Raw genomic sequence first — 25,836 nt, forward strand, 5'->3', positions numbered from 1 at the left:
GCGGTGGCACCGTGGCAATTCATCACGAGCGTTAGAAGGCAGGCCCGAACGACGCTCGATCCAATTGTCGAGGAAGATGGATTCGATTCTCTTGAGAATAATCCACATATTGCTATACCATCATCTTCATCATCAGCAGATCATTTTCACATCATCAGCTTGCCTGTTTCTGGAGCTAGAGAGAAAATAACCTTTTGATGCTACTTGTAGAAGTTTGAAGTTTCAATTATATATCTATATATCAGAGATTTAAGTGCGCCGTACTTAGAAAGATATATGATCATGTGTGTTTTAGTAGCATGTCTATGATCTCTTTTATGTTACGAGCGCGTTATGCATCCTATATATTTTGTTCAAATGTGAAATCTAAGTTTATATGTCATATATATATATATATATATATGGAGTTGTGGTTATCATATTTTGGGTTGTATCTCTGAGAAACTGTAATAGACGATTTGATTTGCATTCTCCCAATGTTGCATTAAATATCTTGCTCATCTGTTGAGATCCTGATGATTCCGACTTAAACCAAATGGAATTTTTAATTTGTAATTTCCAAACATATTACCATGTTAGATCTGGGTATCCAGGAAATGAAGGGACTAAATTTTAAGGTGAATTGCCTTCAAAGAGAAGATAATGATTCGCCAGGAGATTGATAAAGAGTGAATCTGAGCGACTGTCACCAATTCCAAACAAACATAGCAACCAGATAATAGGATATCGTTTCAAAAGGACCAGTAGCTTTTAAATTGAATTCCGCACTGCAGGAAGTCATGGCTAAACAAAAATTATCAAGCTGCTTTGATAAAATAACTAGAAGCAATCAGGGATTTGTTTTGTATATCATACATGAATTCAGTTTTGTCAAAAATTTGCAATCCCAGATTCTGGGCATTGATTTACAAGTGCGAGTTGTGTTTTCTATTTAGAAGAAAGAAAACTTAAACAAAACTTAATTCCACTTCCTCTTCTTCTTCTTCTTCTTCTTCTTCTTCCTCCTCCTCCTCCTCATCATCAAAGCCAGGTAGCCCACAAGGAATTGCTTCTGCTACCTCACCAGCAGCTTGTTTGACCACCAGGGGTTCTGGTTCTGCATCACTTAACTCATCCTCATTCTCCTCATCATTGTTCTCAAACTCATTGAAGTCGCTGGCTTTTGCATGCAGGTGACCGACAACATTACCTACCAACTCGTTGGCCTCCTGCTGCTCTTCTGGTGTCTTTGCAAGGGAAAGCAGGACGTTTTTTGCCTTTTGGTCAGGTGGGAAACCGCGGGCGTCCATCTCTTTAAACCAAATAACTGCACTTCCAAAATCTGAGTTCCTACCATGAGCATCCATGATGGTAGTGTAAATTGTTTGGTTGGGTTCAACACCTTGAATCCGCATTCTCTCATAGACCCGTATTACTTTCTCAGGATTATTCAGTTTTGCATATCCTTTCATCAGTGTTCCGTAAACAACGGCATTAGGTTTCAAGCCATCTTCTTTAATACGACGGAAAAACTTTTCTGCCCCATCCATGTCAGATGCATTGACATAAGCCAATAGCATAGTTGCATAAGAACATAGGTCAGGTTCACACCTACAAAATAAAATAGCATTAATGTATGCATCAAGGTTGTTCATGTTGTAAAAGGGAAACATAAAAATATATACTTGTTTCTTTTCATGCTCTTGAACACTGTCCGAGCTTCCTCCACCATTCCCGATATTGCAAATGCATCAAGCAAGATGTTATATGATTTGCGTGTTGGCCTGTGAGAAAAGAAAAATAATTGATGAAAGCTGTATTTTTAAAGTGAATTCCAATAACTTCAGAAAGGAAGCCAAAAAGATAACCCAGAACAGGGGCAAAAACCCAATTAAGTTGGTAAACAAGAAAACAGTTTCATCCTCTATGTTATAGCCACAGAAAATATTCTGCAAGATATGCTAGCAGCTAGCTAAACCAGGAAATTTTGGCCCAAGACTAAGCTCATAGGAGGAAAAGGTCCCTATGACTGACATAAATAGTTATGTCTTGTACCAAACTATAGTTTTCGAAATAATTGGTGAATCTAATTATAAGGAGAAATGCTATGTCTCAGAGCTTCACGACTTATTTCATAAAAAAGTCAACCTACTAACACTTAATCGAAAATCGTCAAAAGAAAAAGAAGCAAGAGAAAAAAAAAACAAAAATTTTCTTTTCAACAATCATACTGTATTGGAATTCAAGCGGATAACGTGATCAATAAAGGGAATTATCACCTGACTCCAGCATCGAGCATCTCTTCGAAGACTGCCAATGCTTCTTCTTCTCTTCTAGCCTTCCCATAAGCACTGATGAGCAATGCATAGCTCACAACATCTGGTTTAAGTCCAGCCCTTTGCATCTATAAAGAGATTTACTTTTAGACGGAACAGAATTAGGTAAACTATCTTGCTTCAATCTACAAGAACAAACATTTCAAGTAGACTGCGCTTGTAAAAATTGGGGGCTTACATGCACTAACAACTAGGCATTGCTAGAGTAAAAGCGGATGAACAACATTATGTACATGTTATTTCTATTGCCCAGAACATAATTATATTGAAGAATTTGTATGTAGATAGGAAAAGTTGCAAGCAAACCAACAGTTTCCAGACAATACCATCAAACTTGCCTAAAATGAAAGTATCAAGAATACACAAATACAACACAGGAAGATGAAGGTGGCTCACTGTTTGTGCTTTTACTCTGAACTGCTACCACTAAATCATTCCCATATACAATTCGATTCAGAAAAGTCTAATTAATAGGTTAGATTGAAAATAGTCAATACGCATATGTTCAGATAAGATTATCATAGATGGATAATGCCTCGGCCATTACAGGACCTTCCATTGGACACTCTTTGATTTCATTTCTCAGATTAGATTATCATAAAACTATGTAAAGTGTAAATGTTCCAACTTAATAGATTTCACAGGAAAATGTCTCAGAACCATGACGACGAAACAAAGCTTTAGGTACCTATAGCTCATGCATCCTAACTCTGCTGAACACTAGGAATATCACTGAACAGAATTGCACTTCAGCATGCTGATATCACTTTCATGTAGAATATGTTATTACTCTGGGAAAATACCTGGTCGTAGATATTTGAGACCTCCTTATAATTTGTTTCAAATGACATTAGGCTATTAAAGGTAATGGTAGATTGTGGAATTCCCCTCTCAGCCATCTGCGCAAATAGTTTACGGGCTTGATCATAGTTGCCAGCTTTTTTGTGCATGTAAATCATCATATGAAACATCTTCTGGTCTGGCTTAAAGGGACACCTCTCTTCGTTCAGAAGGCTCTGGAAAACTGCTTCAGCTTCCTTATATTTGTCACCCTGCAATCACGTATTAGCTTTCTTAGTACTAAAACAAAGTGCATGAAATATCCATGAATTATGAACTACCTAAAAGTTGCGCTACACAACAATCTTCAGAGTTCAAAGAAGCATGAGATAGCTTAATGATATCACTTATCTCATTAAATGAACATCCATGAATGATAACTGATCAATCTGAAATCAAGGAAAGACACTGCAAAAGTAATTAGGAGAGGATGCTGGATACTTCATCTTGTTAGTCTGATTGCGACACTACAAATAGAATTCTTAATAGTTACATATTTATAATCATTCCTATAGTAATAAATTACTCTTCTAATTCATAGCTTCTATTGCAGTATCTTATCTGAACAACTTTTTAAATACAATGAGATAAGTGGTACAAATAAAAGACAGTAATGAAGATCATAAATTGCTCAAAAATCAATCAAATCCAACCTGACATGTAAAAAAGTTCCTATGCTAAATTTTCAAAGTTGATTTATTTTGAAGAATTTTATGTCATTATGAGTAAGGACAATAACTAGAAGTAAAGATGTATTACCTCAGCAAAACTTTTTAGAATGATCTGATATGTCAATGCTGATGGTTCAGGACCTGATGATTGCATCCTTCGAAATATTGCTTCAGCCTTGCTATACTGCCTGGCTCTTCCATATGCTTCCATTAAAGCAGTATGAGATATGACACTTGGAGCATAACCTTTCTTGTTCATATATTTCAACACCCTTTCTGCTCTATTGAAATCTCCCATCTTCCCATAAGCTGTGATAAGCATCAAAAAATCCATCTCACTAAACTCCCACCAGTGCTGAGTTCTAAGCCATTCAAGAATCTGAGAAGCAACATTAATAAGAACACAACACTAAAAGAAGCTGATATGCATGGTTCTCTATCACTAGCAATCTAATGGTTCATAAACCTTACAACAACCATATATGCAACTGTAAAAATAAATATATACTTTGACTGATGTGAATAGAAATCCTTGCAACTATAAGTAAACATACTTGCTTACTATAACAGTAACCAACATTGCATTCAGCATGCCATAGAACATCAAAAACTTTCAGAACAAAGTCCATTACATAATATCAAAAGAAAGGCACATGATCTAGTGTAAGATATTTACCTCACTAACAAGGTTCCATTTCTTTAGCTGCTTAAACCTAACAAGAGTGCCGAGCACGACATCTCTTGGAAGTGACTCTTTCTTACTTCTTTGGGTTCTGAGAATCGATACAGCTGAGCCCGACTTCTCAATCTCTATCATCATTCTCCTCCAGTTCTTCTGCTCAGTTTCATCAGCAGAATCCTTATAGACCTCCTCTTTCCTTCTCCTCTGCATGAATTTCCTGGGTGCCAACATGCCATGGCAAACTACTTCCAGTCTTCCATTGCTCTTTATGTTAACATTGTAAGCGTGTGAATTTTTATGTACTTTGGCCTTGCTGAAAGCAAAAAAGGTAGGCCATACAATTTGAAATCAGCACTACGTAATTTGCTACAATCCACAGTGATAACATAAGGGAAAAGGAAAGGAATATATATATGTACATCATTATTCCAAAAATCCTGGAAACCACAATAACAGAGAATATAAAGTAACTTCCCAAATGAATCCCAAAAGACAGCTCAAAATGAGATCATCGATTATTATCAAAATTACAAAACTCAGGATAAATAATCCGCACAATTTCAAGCTGGATTGGGTTAGCAACAACAAAATTCATCACCCTTAGAACTCACTAAGGATCAAAATGAGCACCCAGAAGCCCCAAAATGAGAATTTTGGGGCTCTTACCGATAATTACAATTCGAGAACCAGCAAAAGAACAAGTCGCAATTTTGATCAAATTTCCCAACTTTGCTGTGTGAGAAATAGAGGGAGATGAGGGAAGGAGAGCTTACCAGAGACTCGAGGAGAAGGAGAGGAGCGACTGAGACCCAATCGCTTCCATGAGAGAGAGAGAGAGAGAGAGAGAGAGAGAGAGAGAGAGAGAGAAGCCTTATCGGATTGAGCGATAGATGTTCTAAAACCCCATGAGATTTTTGAGAACCAATCTTAAGGAGTGTTAGATACGTAGATTTTAACGGTTAGGATTAGATCATCTCAACAGTCCTCATTTTGAGGCACTTGGGAGTATTGTGTATATTAAATCTTATCGGATGAATCAAGACCGTCCATAAGGTGACACAATCAAATTCAGTTGGATAAGCCGTGGGTTTGAATCCGAATCCGCTCAACACGACCGACCCGTAATTTTTCGGACCAATCTTAAGGAGTGTTAGATACGTAGATTTTAACGGTTAGGATTAGATCATCTCAACAGTCCTCATTTTGAGGCACTTGGGAGTATTGTGTATATTAAATCTTATCGGATGAATCAAGACCGTCCATAAGGTGACACAATCAAATTCAGTTGGATAAGCCGTGGGTTTGAATCCGAATCCGCTCAACACGACCGACCCGTAATTTTTCGGATCCGGTCAAGAAATTTCGACCCAATGGGCTGGCCCGATCTGAAATTTTTAAGCCCAATTAAGCTTCAGGTTTGACCTAGACTTGAATTATTTTTTTATCTATTTCAAATTTACATTTGTTACTAAAAAGAATTTATTGTATGTAAATAAAAATAAGGATATTTCTAATTTTTATTATAATTTGGCCAAATTTTAATGGTCTCCCTGCAGAAAAAAGAAAAGATTTTAAAAGTTACCTATGCATAATAAAAATAAAAAATAAAAAACAAATGCTTCAAGAAATATACAGATAAATATTAAATTTTGAATAGAATATATGCAAATAAGAGATTTTAAATAGGTATTACCTTTGTGATCTATTTTTTTTATCAGGTAGATGCACATTTTATTCTAAGAAATATATTATAATGAGCTCAAATTATGCGTATATAATACTCAACCTCTGAACTACAACGATGACTTTAATTATTTTTAATTGAAGGTTCGACTTTATAGCTTTTCTTGTAGAAGGACCTCAAATAAAAGAAATCTATACTAAGATAAATTCCAAACTTAGATTACTAAATAACTCTCCTAGTGGATTTGGTTCCCCTCCTCCAACTATATGCTACTCCAAAGAATAACAAGCATGTTGTCTCAAACTTTATTGCCATCTTCCTGCTCTTTATGAGCTTTATGTTCACAAAGACATGCAATGTGCATGGATTGACACATCCCCTAGTGCTGAAGCTTTCAATCTTTTTTCAAACCAAAAAGTAATAGCTTCAGTGCATCCCCAACTACACACTGCAGCTTCCACTCACAATATATTGCATCCACTGTTCCAAAGAAAACTATAACACAAGACAAAAAAAAAATAAATAAAACCACTGTCGCTTTTAGAATGGTCGATGAGTTAACACTTATTAACAAGAAGACAGGATAAAACTAAATAAATTACTCGTAAAATATACGCCATGACCCATTGCAGTCTATTTTCTATAAGATAAAATGATTCAGTTGTTCGACCTAATAATTGAGATAATTTAGGTTTAAATATTTTACATTCCAATTTAGATCATAAATAATATATGGGTTTTTATACTCGAGTACTTTAGTGCTAATATGATATGTCTTGAAACTCCATTGATAATAAAAAGAACCAACAACTATCTTTCTATGTGAGTGAATGGAGGACCAGTGCCCCCAAATCCATTGAACAAAACTACATCTCGTTCACTAATTAATAAGATTGCTGACATAGTGGTGATCTCGTCATGCAAATGACAAGGAGTAGGGATTTCCTGCAGCTCTTGATATGCAGCCATTTGCCAAATCATGCACTTGATGAAGTAGTAAAGAAAATTGATACTAGAGGACCACTTTTAATTTAATATTCTCCCTCCCACAAAGAATACCAAAGTTATGATAGCAAAGTTATATTAAATTTCTACTATTATTTTCTATTATGCAATAAAAGATTTTATTGTACTTGATACAGTAATGATCAAGAGCAAGTCACCCAACCTTTTTTTTTTTTGGTTTCAACCTTACAAAAACTTAGCAAAAATGTGTGTTAAAAGTTATAATATGAATAGATTGATTATTTTGTATAGTTTAAACTATCTTTTCTATTCTCTATTTGTGTGTGAAGCCATGAAAAATGGTTGAGTTATTAATAACTTAAGCTTTTAGATTTTCTTATTACATAGTAGTGTGAGAGTTCACCACCCTTTACTAATGTGAAGTGACCATCAACACCTTCCTTTAATTTTTCCATGATAAAGTACTCCACAAGTGCAATTAAAATATTTATTAGTGGCTTCTTTTATTCTTTAATTGAACCAAATGTCACATTTAATTTGTTTTAGTGCCATTGGCTAATTAAAAAGTATATAACACTTTATTATATTTTTCTTTCTTTCTTTGGTGAACACTCCCATGATTGAGATAGATATTGAAATAAAAAAAATATGTCATTATAAATAACAAGTATTCAGGTTAGTTTGGATGTAAACAGATATATTTTTAACAAATTACTGTCATATGTGTGTAAAATGTCTATGATTATTCTCTAATCTACATGAATAACTATTATTATAACCTCTTTAATATGGTCAAGGAGATGATTATGAGATGCACTATTAATGAGCAAGGCCACTATAGAAAGTAAATAGGGACAACTTAATATCCTAACATGCCTCGTGATTCACGAAATTATGGACATGTATGTGGATGTGGTAGGTAGAAAGAGGATATGCTTCATAGCATATATGCATCCATGCAAGTACCCAAAAACTTTCAAAAATATTATAATTCCCACCAAATATTTCTAAAATTTTATAATTATCACTGCATTCTTTAAAATATTATAATTGCCAACGAAATCACCTATTCTGTTAGTTAAATCTAATTATTAAAAAATTAGATTTTAAAATATTATTCCTTGCATAAAATACTAATTTGTTAGAAATATTTATTAAAAATTAGTCATAATGATAATTCTAAAAAAAAGTCAAAAAGATTTTAATAGCAATTCTAATAGTTTAAATAATGCAGTGGTAATTAATATATTTAAAAAGTTTTAAGACATGCAAATTGTGCCATAATTAGCTTAGCTTATTTTTATAAGATGATTAATTTAATTGTTCAATATAATTATTGGAGAGCTGCTTCTCTTAATCTAATCCATAACTTAGGAACTATTAAATTATGATAAAAAATATCTAAATTGGAAATAGAAACTTTATCATAAGAGTAAATTAATAGATAAATCTGACTACAATTTGGGGGCCATTTTCTATTTTCTTACCAAAAGGCCAAGTTGTAGTAAAATTCCTACAACGTGGCCTGCAAGGAATCCTAGTCTACTTTACTTTAATGCTAAAAAACATAGATCCACAATTCAACGGCTGTGATTCTCACAAGTGGATTCACTGTGTGAGTCCTGTACACCTACTTTACTGTGTATAGCACGGGATGACATTTCCTCACCGTCCGTTTCCGGGCTGAGTATGTGTGGACGGCTAAGATTGGATTTTATTATAAGTTGGAATTAGTGGCTAACCCTGTGGTGGACTCACACCTAATGATCTTGTAACGTAGCGGTAGCGTACCTATTTTGCATGCCATCACCCTACTAGAAGCACCGGCCGGTGAGAATAAAGGCAATTGAGGAAGTTTTTGGAAACTTCTAAGAGGAGATCTACACTTAAAGCAAATAATATATTTCTTAAAGAGAAAAAAAAAAGAATTCTAAGATTCTTTTCCTTTTATTAGTATAGAAAAATTATTTAACCATCCACATTGGATATGAGTGTGAGATTGAGAAAAAAAAAGAAAGAAGCATTAATCTCCGAGGTTCACGACTCCGTGATCTTTAATAATTATTTGGTCATAGAAAAAATTATCTAGTGTATGAAATATTTTTTAACACAAAAAAAATATTCTTATATTATTTCTATGAAAAAAGTAAAATGAGTATAACAGGTCATTTGCTCTGGCAATAGTGATCCTCTCAGCGACTTTTTCCCAATCAATAAAAAACAACAATAATATTACTAAATTATATATTTTGCTTATCTTTTGTGTTATCGTCGACTTAATTTTACAAATTGAAAGTTAGTATGAACGTAGTCTTTGTTTATCTCAAAATTTTAGTTCGCAACTAGTGACTCAAGTAAGGCATTTTAGGCATTTTCGTTGTTTTATGAGAGAAATTATTTCCACTATATTGTTACAAATAATTTGAGAGACCAAAAAAAAAAGAAAAAAAAAAGTAAAAGGAGAAAAAAAATTCAAAGCCTAGAAATTAAGGTCAACTTTAAAAAATTCTAAATCTAAACGGTCACCATGTTGTTGATGAAAGATAAGCTCACCGGAGTGATTATAAACATGGAAAGAACCTATAAATAGAAGCCCATACCAAAGCGCCGACCTACTTCCGTCTATCCATCATCTTCTCTGACTCTCTTTCCATTAACTCACTCTCTTCGCCTTCTCCATTCCAAGAAAAGTTACCTTTTTTCCCCAATTCCAATCTCCCATCTCCCAATCTCAAATGGGATCCTCGGGATTCTTCGAACCCAACTAAAATCCAACCATTTCTCGCCCTGAATTCGTTGAGATCTCCCCGAGGCGATCGGAAAGGGTTTCCTCCGGATTCCGCATGAACTGGTTCGTCAATCTGGGGTTAAATTCGAATTCGAACCACTTCATCACCTGCCTCCTCATATTCGTCCTCCATTACTCGCCTCAATTGCCCCCTTCCATCTTGAATTCAAGGACTCGTGGCAACGGAGATTACCCAACTCACAGATATGGAGAATCGCAGTATGTTTTCGTTTTCTTGATCTTTATTGATTTCGCCGACTTTTTTGAGGTTTTAGCTCCGATCCAGATGAGATTTAGATTAAAAAAAACTTTGGCACTTGGGCTCTTGGCCAATATCTTATTTTTTGCTTTTGATCACGGAATAGTTACGATTTGTGGTTGTTAGATGTGCACGTAGGTCGGATGATGTCACTTGATAGGGACCTCAAAGCGAAGTTTTGAAGAGCTCTTGATGTGTCTCAGTGTGTGTGGTCATGCATTCATTAAATTTTATAACGATGTTTGTAATAGGACATACTTATTCGGTCTGTATCTCAGTATATTTATTCTGTCGGTAGGTATCGTGGGTTCCCGCAGGTTTGTATTATATTAGGATATGTTAGAATTGTGCAAATATATGTTAGTACGTATACGCATACTTTATTTTTCCATAGATATTAGGTCAGAAATTTTTTTATTCCACATGCATAAATATACTAATAGTGAGCTATTTCTTGTCTTGGGCCTCCTCCTTGTTATTTACAGCTTAGTGATGCTGTTGTAAAACTTTTCATGAAAGTTGGTAGTATATGGAGTTATTAGTTTTACATGCTGTTTTACATGCCACTTTAATCACTGAAATCTTGCGAACAATCTTTCACAGCATACCTCTATTTGCATTACTTCTTTCGCCTCAGAGCCTTGGCATAGCAGGTCAAATTGTTGTATTACTTTGTATATCTTATGGGTGTACCAGCTACCATTTGGGTATCTTTTTTGACAGGGTTGCTTACTTATGCACTTTACGTTTCTCTATTGATGTTTGTTTGGTTAATGATGCCCTTCGTTTAGTACTGTTATTTCTTGATTTTGCAGGACGTTTAGGTTGTTTCTATTTTTGTCTGATATTTTGTGCATATGTTCATCATCTTCTTTGCACCGCTTATGTTGAACACAAAGGAGTGTACTTTATAGTTATTTGTTATCACTAGGTTAATATGGAGGATTTCTAGTCCATCTAGGATGTGGTAGCAACATTATGAAATTTTTGGATATTTTATGTCTATGCTTCAATAGAATGCTTACTTTGCCCTGCTTTCTGCTCCTTTTACTGCCTTTCTGTTGCTTTGCAGCCATTGAAAAGTTTCCTTAGACATTACAAATGTCTAACAGTTAGAATCTTAAGGTCTATCCTATTTGGGGGCATTCCAAATTTCAGCTAAAGCAAGGAAGAGGCATAAATAAAAATTTAAAAGCCACTGATCCTGCTAAGCACTTACTATTTGAAATCTTACCTTAGAAGCATATCTTCTGTAGAATAATTAGGACACTCCAATTCCAGTAGCTAGCTCTCTTATCATCTTATTGAGCATTCACTTTTTTCTCTATCGAGCATTCACTTTTTTCTCTATCGAGCATTCACATTTGTCTGTTTCCTTCCATTCAGGCTCATATTCAGTAGAAGTTGAGGGGAAATCTCGCTCTCCTTCAGTCATTGTGATAGGTGGTGGCTTTGCAGGCATTGCCGCTGCTCATGCACTTAAAAATGCATCATTCCAGGTAATGGTTTTCTGATTTTCTTTTAGACTTCAGTTTTGATTGATCATTTTATCATATATGTTGGGTGAATTTATTTCTGCCTCATGGAGCTTAAGGGACATGTTTCTCAGGTTGTTTTGCTGGAGTCACAAGATAGAATAGGTGGGCGAGTTTATACCGACTGCTCTTTTGGCTTTCCCATTGACCTTGGTGCATCCTGGTGAGCCTCAGGCATTTTATTCTGTAGCATTTCATTTGTAACCATGTGCCATCTACATTTAGGATTGTCTTAACTATTTAATGTTCCTTTGGATTTCTGCCTTGTCTCAGGTTTCATGGTGCATGTGAAGAGAATCCCTTGGCACCTTTGATAGGAAGACTGGGGCTTCCGCTATACCGCACGAGTGGCGATAACTCTGTATTGTTTGATCATGACTTGGAGAGGTAAAGCTTATATTTAATCTTTCTGACTGTTTCCTGTTAGACCTTGTCCTTTTCTTGAATTATAATATTTTCATATAGTAGTTATTATCACGAAGCACCATGCTTTAATTATACTTGCAGTCTTGACAATAGAGACTGTAAAGATGGTCTACTTATTGCTTGCTTGTCAATATTTTGACTTTTGTTCAGCTATGCTCTCTTTGACACCAATGGGCATCAAGTCCCTCAAGAACTAGTCCAAAAGGTTGGAGAGGTGTTCGAAACTATATTAAAGGAGGTAGAATTTTTTTTTCAGTATACAATTTGTAAATTGTTTAGAGACCTTAACTTTATTGGTGTTTGATAAGGTGATTTAAATTTACAGACGGATAAATTGAGGGATGAACATACTGAAGACATGTCTATAGCACAGGCTATTTCAATTGTTCTGGATAGGCGTCCTGATTTAAGGTTTAAAACATCAAGCACATCTTTTCAGCATCTTTTGTTTGAGAAATATAAGCTTTTATATTTCATGAGTTTTCCTACACACAGGCAAGAAGGCCTTGCTAATGATGTACTTCAGTGGTACCTGTGTCGAATGGAAGGTTGGTTTGCTACAGATGCAGATAATATCTCAGTTAAATGTTGGGACAAGGTAAGGAAAAACCTGTCAAAAAGCTTGAATAATGAGGAATGTGTTAATGCCAATTTGGTTATTTTTGCAGATTTTTATTTATCTTTCATGCAATGCACTGCACCACCAAATTAATCTATCATATTAGTGCAGGAAGTGCTGCTTCCTGGAGGTCATGCCCTAATGGTTCGTGGATATCGTCCCATCATATATACTCTTGCTAAAGGCGTCGATATTCGACTCCGTCATCGGTCTGTGCTTATTTTCTCTCCAGTTGGTTAACAGTGAATTATGTTCTATTCTTGTGATTTATTGATCTGAAATGTTTTTCAGAGTTACAAAAGTTGTCCGCCACAAGAATGGAATAGAAGTTACTGTGGACTGTGGCAAAACATTTTGTGCAGATGCTGCTGTCATAACTGTGCCTTTAGGGGTTCTGAAATCAGGCTGCATCAAGTTTGAGCCAAGGCTACCAAAGTGGAAGGAAGAAGCAATTAATGATATTGCAATTGGAACAGAGAACAAAATAGCCTTGCATTTTGACAAGGTTTTCTGGCCAAATGTGGAGTTCATAGGAGTAGTTTCATCTACTTCATATGGTTGCAGCTATTTTCTTAATCTTCATAAGGCAACAGGCCATCCTGTTCTTGTTTACATGCCTGCAGGTCGCCTGGCTCATGACATTGAAAAGATGTCTGACGAAGCTGCAGCTAAATTTGCCTTCTTGCAATTGAAAGAGATTCTCCCGGATGCATCTGAACCGGTGCGTTTTTGTTTCCTTTCTTTGTAACAGAGTAGTTGATATGCATATATAAACACTTGGCTGCAAACCAATGCACTTGCATATGAAATGTGTTCATCTGTTTAACTGTTTTTTCCCGGCTTCTGCCTGTCTGTTATTCCTATGTAGCTATTAACTATAGAACTCACGTTGCATAGGTAAAGTGTTTCCTAAAGCAACAACATTGTCATATATAAGCAAATGTTGCTTATTTTGATATCCTGAAGAAATTCTACTTAAAAGCTCAGTTTTTCTGGCTGTTTTTATTAAAATGCAGTAAGGTAGTTCTTGATGGAGAGGATTTCACATTTATCTGCTCTTACAATAAGATGATTATTAACATGAACTAAGATGATTCTAAACTAATAGCCTTCTTATTGGACAAGTCACAATATCACTTCTCTGTTGTTATAAGGCCTATTTCATATGAAAATTTACTTAATCTTTTCATATGGTTTGCAGATTCAGTATCTAGTCTCACATTGGGGATCAGATGAGAATTCGCTTGGGTCCTATACCTACGATGCCGTCGGGCGGTCACACGATCTTTTTGAGAGGCTACGGGTCCCTGTCGACAACCTTTTCTTCGCAGGGGAAGCCACGAGTATAAAATTCACCGGCACTGTCCACGGTGCCTTCTCCACCGGGCTGATGGCAGCCGAAGAATGCCGAATGCGAGTTTTAGAGAAATACGGGAATCTCAACATGTCTGAAATGCTCCAACCAGTAATTGGTGAAGAGATGTCCTCACTCTCCATTCCTCTGTTGATCTCCCGAATGTAATTTTCGGGAGAAAGAAAGAAACTTGGTAAACAATTGCTCATGTTCACATCTAGATAAGGCATGAGTGTGACTATTTATAAATGTTTTATAAGTGTTTTTTAGTGTGACTTTAAATAAATCTAGTTTGAACAACATGTGCTTGTTCAAGCTTAACTACATGTATCTATATAAATTTGGCAAACTTAAGAACTAATGGCAAAATTACTTATGAACATTCATATTACGAATACGTCAAAATATGCTTTATTCCCCATGTTTTGGTCTAATTTTTATTAAGAGAAAAATTAAGTTTTTAAATTTTCTTTTGAGAAAGTTATGAAATCATAGCTACTACTACATTCAAGATCCTGATATGTCATATTATACAATTTTAGTTCTTGGATGAGGAGAGAGAAACTAAAGGTTAATATTAAATTATTTGTCTTTTGAAAAACGGTTGGGGTCCGTTGGGAGGAAATCAAGAGATGATAATTAAACCATTCATGGCTGCCAGAATTCTATTCAACTTCGGAATTCGGACTCCAAATAATAGTGAGAGAGATCGAAGAGACCTCTGCCTCTACAAAAAAATAAATAAATATATATATATATATATAATAAAATATTATTAATATATTTTTTTTATCAATTCTCAATACAATTTCACTATTCTTTATTCAACTTTATGACACATCAAATGTGGTTATTATACACTACTAGTTTACAATTAAACATCATAATAATTTATATATGTTAGTATAACAAATAAGAATAACTATAATAGCATGGAAATTATTCCACAAGTAAATGTCCTCAAGGAAATACATAGTCTCACATGCAGTAAAAGATAATTCTATTTTTTTTTTTTTACTGAGGACAAGTATCTTAATGCATAATGTAAATAAATTCATTAAAAGCAAATTTTGTTCTTAACCCAATTCCCAATTAGAATATTTATTGAATCGTGTTTTGCATGTCTTATCTTAGTTGGTTTGGGATTGTGGTTTCATTGCCATTGTGGCTCCTAACATGATTGGAGCTTCACTCATCCAGAGTTTAATCATCTTTGGTATAAGAGAATCATTATATATAAAAAGCTTTGATACTGTACCTATACAAGACTTTAGGTTGTGTTTGACCTTCAGAATATATAATTTGATAATATCCAGAAAACTAATAATACTACTTGATACTTCTTTATTAATCTCTGCCATGCATGAACAGAAAGTTTCAATTTTGATTCAGAGATAGCTGAGTATTTTAGATGGTTGGTTGGTTGGAATTTTTATAGATTTTTGGAGCTCTCAAATACCATGCAACCTAGATGATGAAAACGAATGGAAGACTAATTGATTAGAATACAAAGCCTTGAATGATAAGCTGCAAAGATTGAAAGCAAAGAAGTGGTTAAATCTTTACAAAAAGAGGCAAAAGAAGTATAAGTTTCCAGGAGATTAATTGACATATATATATATATATATATATATATATATATATCTTCTGAAAGATTTGGATGGATGTGTTAACCAGACTGCATAAAGATGTTTATCTCTTATTAGGTTTTGTATTCATGTCATTATCTTAATCAATATTCACACACTATTATTGGAAGAGGGATTCAACCTGCAAGTTATCTTTATATAAACTCTATAAAGTTTACCAAGCTAAAACTCTTGAGTTAGTATTCATTTTTATATAGACTATTTTATTTATTAACTCTTTTAACTATGTAAGTCCTTGATTTTTTAGTTAAAAAATCTTACTTGATTATTATGTGATCAATTTTAGCCTCTTATGGATGATTTTATTGAAAGAGAGAAAAGTTGAACATAAGATGATTATTTGATGTTTTTCTTAACACTATTAGGTGATAAAGATATTATATAATTAAGAGAGTTAAAATATCATGACAAATAAATAAGAATATATATATATATATATATATATATATATATATATATATATATATATATATATATATATATATGAAAGTAATTATAGCTGGGAGAGTCTAGATGTAATTAATCCTTAAAAAAAAATAGATTCAAATGAAGTCAAGTCTCCTACTTTAAATATTGGGTGAGTTGATCTTATCTCTCACATGCTCCATATGGAAGTATTATAAATAGACTTGGATGAGATTTAAATGATAAAAAAAATAAATTCAATAGAAGTCTCATAAAAATATGTAACAAATACAACTATACAAGTGGCCTTTGAATCTTTGATAGAAAAAATTATTTCAAGTTTTCTTCTTTAGTTATTGGTTGAGTTGATACTTATTTATCTCTCATGCTCCATAGGAAGTATAATAATTAGAATTAGATAAGATTAATTGATAAGAAAAATAATAAAAGTCTCCTAAAAATATGACTAACAAATACAAGTGGCCTTTGAGTTTTGAGAGTAAAATAGGGATGTCTTTTATTATGATCACCTTATAATTTGGAGGTAGGATTAGAGGTCGACAAAATCGAATCCAAATCTATCAAGCTATCCAACATTAATCATGAAACCAAATCCAGCCTTTTACCAAAATAATTTAAATAAAAAAATTTACACCTTATTATAAATAATAACATCTTTTTTTATTATTTACAAATAGACTCAAAATGTTAAGCCACTTTCTAATTTAATTATTTTTATGATACCGACTATGAGAGTCAAGTCACTTAAATTGAGTCAAGTTGAGTCTAATTAATTGATTTAATTTTTTTAAATTAAAATTAAAACAAATAATTTACACGTGTAAACTTAATAGGACGGATTATATAATATCTTTTATATTATACTAGAGGAAGTAGGTAACCATAATCAAGGAAATATAAAAAAATTATTTTGAGATGGATCATAAAAAGGGAGGCTTTTGTTTGTAATATTTATAATTTTCTCAGCAACAACAACAAGCAAACAAACAAAAAAGCAGCAGTGGGATTTAGCCTTTGATCAACCAAATTAGAATAAGTTCAAATGGATTGATAGCAGTTGGATGATTGGATCAATTGGACAACAGAGAATCTCGTTCCCCTTCCACACTTCCTCTAATAAATTTCTCTGATTAAAAAAAAAAAATGCCAAGGTTTTAGCTACTATTCTGGGTTTATGCCAACTCAACTCACAGGCCCATAAGGCGACACACTCGCCTCTCCATAAAATGCCGCTCATTGCTTACACTTTGGTCCATCCGCGCAGTCCCTCCACCTCTGCAGAGTTCGTCACCTCCAACTCTCTTCTCCTCCTCGTAAGTTCTCTTCTCTTTCATGGGTCCTTTTATTTTGCTAGAAATGCTGTGTGTTCAGCTATATTTCAATGCTATCTTTGATGGGTTTGGGCTGAAACATCATCTGTGGTTGTTCATACGGCTCTTCTTGCTCTGTGTTTGATCAGAAGGTGATGGTAAACTTTTGGTTATGCTTGTACATTTGTTGTCAAAGTATAAGTAATCTTTGTTGGTATAGAGTGTTTCGCTTGTAGATATCGTATGAAAGTTATGGTGTGGTTGATGAGATTCTTGAATACTGAATTTTATAATTCTAGGTTATGGATTTTGTGATGTTTATGGGCATTGGATATGTAGGGCATATCAATAACAAGATGGAGATTACTAATGTTTCGGAGTACGAGGCACTTGCGAAGCAGAGGCTGCCGAAGATGGTCTACGACTACTATGCATCAGGTGCAGAGGATGAATAGAGCCTCAAGGAGAGCAGGTAAGCCTTCTCAAGGATCCTGTAGGGGTTTTCTTTTCCATTTATCTACCTATAGCAGTCTCTTTGATATTTCTTTGAAAGTGTTAGCATTGTGATTCTAAGATTAGCTAAATTTGGCTATTGTATGGTATTCATACATTTGATAAGACCCAGATACATTATTGTTCATATTGATTTGAGAGTTTCAGAAACTTCGAGTTGCTTATCTTATGCCACACATAATTTATGATAGAGGCCTACTTGATTCAAGAAAAATTCAGATGATGCTAAAGTGAGCCTCATATTGGACTTATGAAATAACTTATCTAGAAAGCTGGAGTACAAGAAAAAGGGAGTTAAACGTGGAGTAATGGTCTGAAAGGTCAAAAATGACGTGGGATACACATTTGTCATAACAGTAATTGTTGTGAAGAAACATTCCGATTTTTTTAATTGTTTTGAGATGGATATTCTTGTGGTCAAACAATCCAACTCTGAGAGTAAATGTTTTAACTGTTAGATATGATGTCTCATTGTCGGAAATGTGCAGCTTGCAATTCAATTCACTTACTTGATTTTTATGGTTTGATACTAGGTTTCGGCCCCGTGTACTTATTGATGTGTCCAATATTGACATGACCACCACCGTTTTGGGATTCAAGATATCCATGCCTATAATGATTGCTCCCTCGGCCATGCAGAAAATGGCACATCCTGAAGGTTTGTCCCGATGGTATTGCTTTCCTCATTTCAGAGAAATTATAGTGAATCATGTTGTAACACCCATATGGCCCTTAAGCCAACACTTAAATTGATTGATCATGCATTTGTTTAAAACAAAGCTTCAAAAATCAAAATATGAATAACTAGTTCGACCTTCATTTTTTGTGTCTAAGAAATTCAGATATTTCCATCAATTTTTCTATGAAACAATTGTGTTAGCTCTTCGTATCAGGTAGTATCTTGTAAAGTACTGTCTCATATGGAAAATTGTCTGAAATGCAGGGGAGCTGGCCACAGCAAGGGCAGCATCGGCAGCTGAGACTATAATGGTTTCTCTCTTATTCATCTCATGGTGCATGATGGTCTACTTGCAGCGTGGAAGAGGTTAATTCAACGGGGCCAGGAATTCACTTCTTCCAGCTTTATGTAATTATTCTGTTAACCTTCTCCATTAACAGACATGTTTCCTATGTGGGGCTGCAAATGACTTCCTCAATTTTAATTCGAGCTAGTCTGAACTGATCTTTTATTATCTGAAAAGAACTTCACTGGATTTTCTATGAGATTAGCCTCAGATCACTGGCTCGACTTTGGCTGTTTTAGTTAATATAATCAGACAGAAGCAAATCACAAAAAGAAGAGCTTGGGTTGTTAATAAACAGTTTCATTCATTTGCAGCCCTATTTGTATATTTTGTTAGGAGAGCTTATTTAGCATGAGTTTCACTCAAATCACATTTCTCTTCATGTTAGGTCTACAAGGACAGGAGCATAGTTAGGCAACTGCTCAGAAAAGCTGAAAGAGCTGGTTTCAAGGCAATCGCTCTCACAGTAGATACTCCAAGGCTTGGCCGTAGGGAAGCAGACATTAAAAATAGGTAGGCCTAATAAATTCATTCATTGACATATACCGGTGATCTTTAAATAGTCTTGCTGATAACCGTGTTGCTAAGTGGGATTCTTTATCTATATACATATTCTACAGTACATTACATAAAGGAACTTATATTTTGGAAATCTAGATTATTTTTCCTTCCAGAGAAACCACAAGATAGTAGAAAGTACAAAAGCTAAACACAATTCCAAGACCAGCTTCCCTATTTCTGTTCAAAGCCTCAATCATAGAACTTTTCAATCTTTTTCATAGTAAGACTTAAGGGTCTAGATTCATCATCATATCCTCTTCTTCTTTAGCCTGCCTCAAGTGATCATTGGCATAATCTATACTATCCAGAAGAAACTGTGAAAGTCAAATTCTTTATTTAATTCAAAATATTTTCTTAATTGTGTCTAAATCTACAAGAAATTTTTTTCTTTCAGAATCGAATTATCCTATAACTTACCTATTGCAGATTCACTTTACCTCCATCTTTGACACTGAAGAACTTTGAGGAGCTAGATCTTGGCAAGATGGATAAGGTTAATAGAGACTGATTCACTTTTCTGTACTCCTCCGACCTGAATTCTTTCTGTTGTAGTTATTCATATACATATGTCATGCTGCAGACAAATGATTCCGGCCTGGCTGCCTATGTTGTTGGTCAAGTTGACCGCTCTCTGTTGTGGAAGGTATATTTATTATTTAAACTGACTGGTAGAAATTTAAATATCAACAGAAGTATGCAAACCTCTATAATTATCACAGAAAGGAATCTGTTTATGTTTTCAAAATAATATGGCTTCAAGTGCTACAGGAAGTTCCTTATAATGTAAATACATTTATAATGATAGTGCGAAACACAAATATAATATAGTTATCCTTCTGAAATTTATTTTTGCCATGTTGATGAATGTACATTTCTAATATGGCAACTTATATTGAGCAGGATGTCAAATGGCTGCAGACAATTACTTCATTGCCAATTGTAGTGAAAGGAGTTATGACTGCAGAAGACGGTAACTGTTCAGATTCTAAAACAAATCAGATTTCATTGAGCTGAGGAATTATCTATTTCCTATACATTGGCAATATAACGAATGATCTAACTCTCATTATACATGCAGCAAGATTGGCCATCGAGGCTGGGGCTGCTGGTATCATTGTGTCCAATCATGGATCTCGCCAGCTAGATTATGTTCCCGCAACTATCAGCTGTCTAGAAGAGGTATACAACTTCTACAGAATTGCTCCACGATTATGCATTATATAATGAAGAATCTCCATTCCTTCTGAGTATCTAACATCCAGCAGTTTACAAAGTCATGGATGCTATTTTACTTTGTCTATTGGAATTATTAACTGTTAGTTTTGCATTCATGGATAAGTTGGTAACTACGACTACCGTTATTTAAGTTGTAGTTTGTCATATAACTACCATTATGTTATTAATACGTATGTACTGATCTAGATGTTCTCTGAATTCAGGTTATCAAAGGAGCGCAGGGACGTGTCCCTGTCTTCCTAGATGGCGGGGTTCGCCGTGGCACAGATGTTTTCAAGGCATTAGCTTTGGGGGCTTCTGGAGTATTTGTAAGTACAAAAGACAGAACGAATAGGAAAAATATGTCTAGTTTTCAACATCATGTTCTAGTAAACCTTGACATTACTGCTGCAAAATCTAGTAGTATGATGCTCTTATATTTTCGTCTCCTTGAAGCAGTCTTCTCAATTCTGTCAAGCTTATATCATAATGTCAATCTCAGATCGGACGGCCTGTTCTGTTCTCATTGGCCGTGGACGGTGAGGCTGGTGTGAAGAAGATGCTCCAGATGCTTCGCGATGAGTTAGAGCTTACTATGGCACTGAGTGGTTGCACCTCCCTGAAAGAGATCACGCGCAATCACGTCATCACCGAGGCTGACAAGTATCGCCTCTCTTGGTTGAGTTCACAAATCTAGAAGAGTGCTTATTCTTATTACTTTCAGTTAATGTCTGCAAATAAGTTGGAAGAACTCAGTATCTTCTCTGCTTTGCTTTAGCAGTATCTTTAGTAAGTACTTGGAGTATTTCAAATTATCCTCTGAAATAAAAATTAATGGTTCTCATGGATATAATGTAGATATATAGTTTGATGAGCATATTTATCTGAATGCATGAGCACTTCATAGATATTACCTTTACAAATGATATATATTTTCTTTTTCTTTCATATCAGTAGCCCACTAAGGAAGATTAACTCAATATTCATTTCCAGCTCAGTACATAGAATTTGAGTTATATTGTGTAATTCTACTAGCTAGACTAGTAAGAGAAAAGAAAAGAAAGAAAATATACTAGCAGTTTTAGGAAGAGAAAGACAGGCCGACGATGGTTGTGGTGGCAGCGACAGATGATCATCGTAAGGATATGAGCAGTGCTTCCTGCTCATCCTCCTCTGAAGAACTACTTGCAAAGATAGCTTCAAGGAGGGCCCCTGTGTAGTGGCAGTGGAAGAAATAATAGAGATGATGATGGCAAGGACCAAAGAGATAATTCTTGGTCTCGACGGCGATAGTTTTCTTCCATCTCTTGCTTTCGCCGCACATATGATCGCTCTAGTCTACAACTTTGTTGAGTCAAGATAAGCACATAAGTAGTGATAATAGCACTACTTAGCTAATTCTATTAAAAGTCGAAATCCGGTACAAAGTGCAAAGGACTCAATCTATGTTATACCCCCTAGGTGCAAATCTTACCTCCAATAAGTATAGTAATTTAGTTCTCCGTTTTTTGTTGTTGCTGCTGCTGCTGCTGCTGAGATAATCCTGCAGCAGATGCTTCCATCCTTTTATATTATGATAATTAATAGGATTAACATTACTGATAAAAAAAACTAGGCTAATATCTAGACTTTTCGCAATACGAGGTTACCTGGTATAACTAGGCGACCTATGTATGCCACCGCCCAATCCGCTAAGTCTCAATTCTGTATTGCAATCCATATTCCGCATAATTTTCCCTCTCTGTATTCACTTCTTAATTTGTTGTCTCTCTCTCTCTCTCTCTCTCTCTCTCTATATATATATATATATACGTTTACTTCTTTCCTTCAATGCTATTATAATAATAGAAATAGGGAGAAAAAGTACGTGAGTTTTGAAAACAGAGGAATAGGGAGCTATTGTTCCACACGACCACTCTTTTTGCTTTTCACTGTGTTGTATTCCCTTCTGGCGAGACCTTTCTTAAATACAGATATTAAGACTCCGATTTTTAGCCAAGATACTTAAATCATCTCGTTTAAGCCTCATGTCGTAGTAGAATTATCTCTGAATTAAAATGTCACAGAGACATTTACTCTAAGCAGTCGCATTGCCAAGCTGTTCTTCCAAACCAATCACACCGTTGAACTATTAGCCAAGTCATTGATCAAGTCACCACCGACCACTAAATAATTTTTCCCACAATAATTGATTGAGGTTGGATTAGCATTTGATTGGAGTTTAGGTAGTGGATGAAAGCCAGCAGGTTATGTACAGCCCTAGCTGCTGGAATTTCCGACAGCCCAAGTTTAGAAGAAAATTGCATCTTGAGAGAGAGCCAATAGTAGAATCAGTCTCTATCAACCTTAAATATCCATGCACAAGCAACTTGACAAGGTGGCCGGGATGGAGGAGGCTATGGATCCCTGTGCTTGGGTTCAACGGAAATTGTCGAGGTGGAAGAGAAGAAGAAGCATGCTGTCAATGGCCGGAAGCTTTACTTCGGTGCAGGCAGTGCTCACTACTATTCCTCGACGTTATATCACCATAGCTACTAGATCGTTCATCTGGAAGACGGCGGCGGATCGTCGGATCGTCGAGGCCTCCACCTCCTGAGCTGGGATTCCATCACGAAGCCCAAAGCAGACGATGGCCAATTCCTTCAACGTGGGGCCTAAGGTGGTGGAGCTTCTACATAGCAAAAGCATGGGACGTGGGTGGGAGGGTGGAGAATTTGGTGACCAATAGGTTCCACAGTTATAATAAGTGATGTTATATCCATATCTCATATTTTTATATAAGTCTATATTATACTACATTTAAATATGCCGATATGTATTCGGAGTACAAGGAAATATGTCCACATCATAGAGTAAAAAATGTCTGCATTGTATGATAAAAAGCTCACATTTTTTTTAATAAAAAATGGAAAGAATTATTAAGATACTATTTATATATTAGTGTTTTTTTTTATATCTTTTGTATAAAATCTTACCCATTTCCAATGCAATTTAGTATTCTCCTTCACTTTAAAATCGACTTTACTATGCACTATTAGTTTATAACTAAACACTTTACACATAACTATATTAGTATGAAATTTATTCCACAAGTCAACGCTCTCAAAGGAATACATAATCCTACATGGAATAATAGATAATTCTCGTAATTAGAATGATATCATATAGAAATCCAATATATGCAAAGAAATTAGTATAAGAAACTCCGGAAATTTTTTTTATTGAGGGCAAGCATTTTAATGCATGCAGATGTAAATAAGTTCATTAAAATGCATTTGTTATTCTTTGGCCCAATTCTGGAATAGAATATTTAAGGAACGAAAAGGAGGTATCAACGTTTATATTTTATTGAATCTTGTTATATGTGTATGTCTATCTTAGTTGGTTTTGGATTGCCACTGTCTCCCCTAACATGATTAGAGCTTCACTAATCCGAGTTTAATCCTCTTTGGTATAAGAGAGTCATTATACACTAAAAAAAAACTTTGATATTGTAACTACACAAGACTTTTGGTTGTGTTTGAAGGAATGTATATATATATATATATATAATAGCTCATATATAGCATTTTGCTGCGAAATAAACTTAATAATTGATCTACTTGTTGGTTTATAGTTTTTATGTCTGCTTGAAAAACTTATATATTAACTTAATATGTGTGTAGTTTTTCACTCTTGACCTAACTTCGAAGAAAATATAGATGAACAACGTGTCGAAAAACTTAATATAAATTTTTGTCATTTTTAATATGAGATTTTGCATCACCAAAGTATGAACAGTTAGATGAGTCATCAAATTAGTTTAATTCTAACTACTTTAATTATGTCTGCTACTTAATTAAACAGTACTGTCCTCCTCAAGTGTACGTAGCATAAAGATAGCAAGGAAGACAAGTCAAAGATAGCATGCTAATAGTCTAACATTAATCACTGCCATGAGGAAAAAAGTTTCAATTTTGATACTGATGCAAAACCTATTTCTATCTTTATTTATTTCTTTTGTTTTTCTTTTTCATGCTCAGAATTGCCTCCGCCTCCTTTAATATGACAGTAACTACAAGCCATTCAGATTCAGATATAGCTGAGTATTTTAGATGGTTAGTTGGAATTTTTATAGAATTTTGGAGCTCTCAATACCATGCATGCAAGATGATAAATACAAATGGAAGATTAATTTGATTAGAATACAAATCCTTGAGTGATAAGCTGCAAAGTGTGAAAGCAAAGAAGTGGTGGAATCTTTACAAAAAGGAGGCAAAAGAAGTATCAAAGTTTGCAGGAGATTTCTCTCTCTCTCTCTTATATATATATATATATATATATACTCAAAGATTTGGATGTATGTGTTAAACAAAACAGCATAAAGATGTTAATCTCTTATAAGGTTTTGTATTCATGTCATTATCTTAAACAACATTCACATTCTATTATTGGAAGAAGAATACAATCTATGTAAGTTATCTGTATACAAACTCTATACCACTTACCAAGCTAAAACTGTGTGCTGTCTTGGTGCCATGCATTAAAGATTCTTTCATTTATTTTTCTCACAATTAGCCATGATCTTGGACCCCACTGATTGTTATCTTCCAATCCATGCAAATAATATAAACTGCATACAGCTTTCACTTGTCCAGAACTGGCCAGTTGCTTGTTCTTTACTTACTACTTAATAATTGGCTCTAAACTATTGTTCATTTTCATATAGACTCTGTACTTCAGAATGCCCATGCCTTTGATTTTTCTGTTAAAAAACATACTGATTATTATGTGATCAGTTTTTCCTTTAATATTATCAAGTGATGGGAGATATTATTATATTTGAGAGAGTTAAAATGTCACCATAAATAAATAAGGGAATATATGTAAAAATACCTATAGTTTGGAGAATCTAGATGCAATTAATCCTTTTAAAAAAAGAGTTCAAATGAAACCAAGAACTATCATGTCAAGTTTCCTTCTTTAGATGTTGGGTGAGTTGATCTTATCTATCTCATG

The 25,836-nt window shown here is 34.6% G+C and overlaps 2 protein-coding genes and 1 pseudogene across 2 annotated transcripts; 2 read left to right on the plus strand and 1 right to left on the minus strand.

Annotated features, from left to right (window-relative positions):
- Positions 1 to 784: 784 nt before the first annotated feature.
- On the minus strand, positions 785 to 5,431 carry LOC140795515 (pentatricopeptide repeat-containing protein At3g59040). The gene is made up of 7 exons (XM_073148126.1): positions 5,282 to 5,431; positions 4,503 to 4,821; positions 3,915 to 4,205; positions 3,119 to 3,367; positions 2,259 to 2,383; positions 1,665 to 1,763; positions 785 to 1,590 (listed from the first exon to the last, which is right to left on the minus strand). The coding sequence occupies exons 1-7, from the start codon at positions 5,329 to 5,331 to the stop codon at positions 948 to 950; spliced, it is 1,776 nt and encodes a 591-aa protein (XP_073004227.1). The 5' UTR covers positions 5,332 to 5,431; the 3' UTR covers positions 785 to 947.
- Positions 5,432 to 9,729: 4,298 nt separating this feature from the next.
- On the plus strand, positions 9,730 to 14,530 carry LOC140795510 (polyamine oxidase 3-like). Its single transcript, XM_073148120.1, has 10 exons — positions 9,730 to 10,165; positions 11,592 to 11,704; positions 11,815 to 11,903; positions 12,014 to 12,127; positions 12,317 to 12,404; positions 12,492 to 12,577; positions 12,662 to 12,764; positions 12,897 to 12,994; positions 13,077 to 13,506; positions 13,987 to 14,530. The coding sequence occupies exons 1-10, from the start codon at positions 10,153 to 10,155 to the stop codon at positions 14,305 to 14,307; spliced, it is 1,455 nt and encodes a 484-aa protein (XP_073004221.1). The 5' UTR covers positions 9,730 to 10,152; the 3' UTR covers positions 14,308 to 14,530.
- Positions 14,531 to 17,459: 2,929 nt separating this feature from the next.
- LOC140795173 (glycolate oxidase 3-like) lies at positions 17,460 to 21,547 on the plus strand (annotated as a pseudogene).
- The last annotated feature ends 4,289 nt before the right edge of the window (positions 21,548 to 25,836 follow it).

Source organism: Typha latifolia, chromosome 9 (genome assembly GCF_019914945.1).
Source record: "Typha latifolia isolate L0001 chromosome 9, TyphaL0001v2, whole genome shotgun sequence".
Taxonomy (NCBI): domain Eukaryota; kingdom Viridiplantae; phylum Streptophyta; class Magnoliopsida; order Poales; family Typhaceae; genus Typha; species Typha latifolia.